Source organism: Sinocyclocheilus anshuiensis, unplaced genomic scaffold, assembly GCF_001515605.1.
Source record: "Sinocyclocheilus anshuiensis isolate Anshui unplaced genomic scaffold, SAMN03320099.WGS_v1.1 scaffold1957, whole genome shotgun sequence".
NCBI lineage: Eukaryota > Metazoa > Chordata > Actinopteri > Cypriniformes > Cyprinidae > Sinocyclocheilus > Sinocyclocheilus anshuiensis.
Window position 1 is genome coordinate 81,697 of NW_015537935.1, and position 4,994 is coordinate 86,690.

Sequence of the window (4,994 nt, forward strand, 5' to 3'; positions counted from 1 at the left end):
GTCTTTAAAATGACAATAATATCGCTTATCGCAATTATTTCTCGGGCAATATATCGCCCTACTAAATAGTTGTTATCGTGACAGGCCTAGGGGGGAGTCAAAGAAGAGAAGGTTTTGAAAATCTGAGTCAGAACAATTGTTAATTTTGTTGTGGTAGTATGTCGAGGAGTGACTGATACAAACTAAGGTCAGTAGAGTTTTTTATTTGTGCCACTTCCTCTCTGTAGCCCTGAGCTTAGAGCGATGTTCACGGAGAACATCAGTCAGGGGGCAGAGGGGCTGGTCTGGATGAAAGGGGGCAAAAGTTGTCTAAGCAAGATGTTAGAGTGGAGCAAAGAGTGTCAATAGCCAGTGTTCGTGTCCAGTGCTGAAAACTGAGAGGGTGGAGGAAGTGAGGATGAAACCATAGAGGATAGGCGAGAGGGAGAGAGTGAGCGTAGGTTACGCCGAAAGGTGACCTGTGGAGGAGTGATAACGCTGAAACTTTGTATTCTGGTTTGTGACACCCACTTTTCACAATTTAAAAAAAGTCCTGTCCTTAAACATCTATTAAAACCTCTGGCTTACTAACTTTTTCTTCCTGTTTTTCAGGGCTGTTTAACTTGAGGCAGATTGTTCTGGCTAAGGTGGACCAGGCTTTGCACTTAAAGAGTGGGCTCGACCCAGCTGAGGAGTATGCCAGACTTTGCCTGGACATCCTGGGAATTCCTGCTTCACCAGGTAAAATGAGATTCAGGTCTCAGTCATATAAAAAAAAAACTTTTTTTTTTAACCCCTTGAAGATAATTCAATATGTATCTGCTCTGAATTGGCTTAAAGGGCAATTTTTGTAACCGTTTTTTCCTTGAACCTTTTCAATAAATGGAAAATTTACTAAGACGTGTTCATTACAATACTCCTTAATATTGCAGATGAGACATTACATTATGACCACCTATCTAAAGGGTGTTTTCACACCTGGTCCTTTTCAGGGGTCTGAGCACGTTTCGTGTGGTTTTTGGGCCATATGTGAACAATCCAACTACTGTAGTTTGGTCATCAGATGTTTCCGTACAAATCAGCTGTTCATTATGGCTGCTTTTTCTGAAAGATCTCTAAAGATGATTCGCTCACAACATACACTCGTTTATTTTAATTTCAACTGCTTCCAAACTGTGTAAGATCGACACGGATTTGTGCCTTGCCAGTTTAAACTTTTGACGGTTTTACGAGCACACACATCCCAGGGTACTAAACTACACTCTCTTTAGCGTCTATTATGTTTTAATTTGGGAAAGAAATCACATGTGTATCAATATACTGATCTGTGCATTACTGCAGTTCTAGTACAGCGGCCTAATATGAGAATCAGTAGAATCTATATTATTTGAATGAATAATATGTAGTTTTATTTTTTTTACATTTGATTATTCAATTTCTTACTTGAATGCTACTTTTAAGGATACCTGCTAAACCTGAAAAATTTAAAGCATTGTATTCTTTTATTTTTCCTGTTTTTCTCAATGTCATCAATGATTTGTGCTATAAAATAAACACGAAACATAAAATTAATATTGTTTACAAAGATGTACAAAACTTCTATTTTTGTGCAAAAGATAAACTTAGAGGAATATTCCATGTTCAAAGGTAAGCTCATTCAAATCTGTAGCAATGTTGTTTTACAAAATTATAATACTAACAAAAACAACAATAATCTTTACAAACAAATCTCTTGGTTAGTGAGGCACATACATTGTAAGTGAAAAGGAAAAGAAAGTAAGGTTGGAGCGAGCTCACACAGACATAATAAGTAGGGCTTGGGTATGGTTAAAAACATTTTGATACCGATACCTTGACTTCGATACTGGTTCCTGAACGATACTTTTTCCGATACCAATTTTATAAAATCCATTTTAACAAGATTACATAACCTCAAAAAACTTACATTACCTCATAAAACTATTTTTTGTTCAGTTTGTTGAGGTGTTTACAGACTCAGATTCATCTCCTGAGCCACTGCACAAAGGAACAAAATGTAACTAGGGGTGTGCGATATTGAGAAAAAATTATATCTCGATATTTTCTGGGATTTTATCGATAACGATAATTAGACGATATTTTGCTTAGTGTGTTATTGTGCTGTGGTACCTTAAGGACTGCCAAAGACAGCTGACTCCTAATGTTTTTAATATTCTTCATATTCTGTGTGGTGGTCAGTTCATACTGATAGAAATTAATCTTAATATAGGGGAGCGCGATGCACAAAGTAACGGGGTGTTAGTTGTAACACGTGGTTTGAATATTTATTTGACCATAGTACAATTTAAATTCTGGATTAAGTAAATTTTTTTATCTCAGTTTTTATTATTATTTTAAAATGAGACACATCTGCTATTATTTTAATCTCCAATCTGTTATTTATCAGTTCAGATAGTTTTTTTTTTTTAATGCTTTGATTGGTATCAGAAGACAGTAACCAGTTTTAAATTCCAGTTGCGCAGACAACGCTTGAATGCTGCCTGAACAAGAAACCTCCTTACTGAAGTGAAAGTGTTGACTGGTGTCACTATCTCGCGAACGCGCCGGCGGATCTCCACCAAATTCGGGGGATCCCTTCAGCTCGAGGAGCCCTCTCGAACGCCACCCTCCGCGCGTTGGTAGCTCCCCGGGATCGCTAGATCGGTCGGCGCCGGACCGCGAATTTAACCACCCGTAACTCCCGAACCCCGGGGGCTATCCACGCGGGGGTGGTCTCATTCGAAAGAGGGCCTCGAGACGTACACTCGATTCGTGTTTGAGAGGGTTCCTCGAGCTGAAGGGATCCCCGAATTTGGTGCGGATTTGCCGCGCCGTTACGGAGATATGGCCAAGTTTCAATGGTTTTCCATAGACTTAAGCTTTAAAGCGTTTCATCCAGGTCGCCAGTAGCAAACAATGGAGCGCGCTCTGCTGGACAAACTAAGTAATTACACCATTTCAAGCGTTTTATCTGCATTATATGTTCTGTAAAAAAAAATTTCATATCGGCGGCATATTCGCCGATACCGATATATCGTCGACAGGCTCATATCGGCCGATAATATCGGCAAAACGATGTATCGGTCGGGCTCTAATGGAAATGATCGAAAATTGACATCCCTACTTCTCAGTGAACTACGGCTCTGTGAAGTAAATGCTGCTCCATCTGAAAGCATGTGAAAATACCACATTTAATAACATATTTTTACTCCAAACTCACTTCATAACGTCAGTCGAGTGTTTGAAATAAATCCTTCTGTGAGATGATGTGGCTTCTTACATAGAATAAGGCACGCAACATATTTCATAGTATTTAAGCAGTGATAAAGGCATTGCATTATAAATATACTTTATTTTAATGAAAATTATAATAATAAGAACTCCGATAAACCGTATATTGCTGTAGTTGTGGCTTTATTAGTCACGTTGAATCAATGAAAGCAGTTGAATCTTCTGTTTATTCAGCTGCAGCAATTCTTTTGCGAGACGTATTTGGAGTTTCAGAGCGAGAGCGCCCTCTGGCCTTTGGATGGAGATTTACTGCTGATCACAGAACCGTGCTTCACTGAAAGATACGCATGACAATCGCAGCTTCTGTCGAATCGCGATCTCGATTCCATTTCGATTTATCGTGCAGCCCTACTCAACAATTCTTCAAAAAAATTAGCATGTCCACTTTTTCAGGAGACAGACAAGCCCTCTCTTCACTGATGATGTCGTCACGACTAATGTCCCTAGGCTACGTTTACACCACTGCATTTTCGTTTTAAAACGCATAGCTAAGACGGAATCATCATTTCTATTCACTTTCCACTGATTTACGTGATCTGATGAGCATTAACTGCTTCCATCGCTGTCTGCCTGTGTTTCCTCTTCCATGATCGCTTTTCTGACTCAGAGGAAGCTCATTCGCTGCTCATCTGTCAATCATATTACGTGTTCATAACCCGCCCTGTCTCCAACGGCGAGCATGCAATACACTTCCAGGAAAACATTTACAGGGATGAAACCTGAAGCTAAGAAACACGCGATTACGACAGTAAATGATTTGTATGTGATTTTCATGAGATTCTGCCTATTTTTATAACAATACAGTGTGTTTACATGAGAAATGCTAAGCAGGTGTAGCGATTAGCTTGAGGCTACAAATAACATATTTCTGCAACATTATATGACCAAAACCCTCATTAGATCACAATCTGAGGTTATTACAAACACTCGATGGTGGTTTAAAGTGAGTTTTGAGCAAAAGCATAGTATAAATTTTATAAATTGTCTTATGTAGTGTGATGCTACAGTGTGAATGGTCACGTAACGCGTTTTCCTTGATGCCTCACCAGAGCCAATAGGTGTGTTCGACTTGAAGCGGCACTGAGCAGACCGATCGGTGTCTGACATCAAAGTACCGCGAGAACGATTAGACAGCACACGATTCCTTATGCTTTCGAATCGCTCTCGCGGTAATTTGATGTCAGACACTGATCGGTCTGCGCAGCGCCGCTTCAAGTCGAACACACCTAATCACCAGCACATGATTTAGGCACAACAAGCATGCTGCACGCTTACTGATGTTGACGAGATTAAATCCTTAGGTATCGAAATTTGGTACCGAATGACAAGACATGTTTCGATACTCGATAGTATCGAGGCAATTCGGTCAGTGCCTAAAAAGTATTGAACACGATACCCAGCCCTAATAATAAGAAACACAATTTGGCATACAAAATATCAATACACAATTCAATAATCTAATTTAATAAATAAGATTTGTCCAGACCAGCTGGATCAAATTCTGGAGGCCATATGGTCAGACATCAAACACAGAACTGGACTAGATCCAAAAAGAGCTCTGAGACACCATTACTGCTTAAGTGGACCAAAAAAGGATCGGAGTCCTCTTTCAGGAACAGGGACAGTGTGAACTAGGGATGCTCCGATCCGCCTTTTTTGCCTCCGATACCGATTCCGATACCTAGGGTTCGGTATTGGCCGATACC

General features: G+C 39.8%; 1 protein-coding gene across 1 annotated transcript in view; it reads left to right on the forward strand.

The window, feature by feature from the left end:
* Positions 1-4,994, forward strand: part of thop1 (thimet oligopeptidase 1) — an 18,064-nt gene that overhangs the window by 10,564 nt on the left and 2,506 nt on the right. The window contains exon 11 of the mRNA XM_016447085.1: positions 592-720. Coding sequence (XP_016302571.1) covers positions 592-720 — 129 coding nt within the window. The remainder of the gene's footprint in view (positions 1-591; positions 721-4,994) is intronic.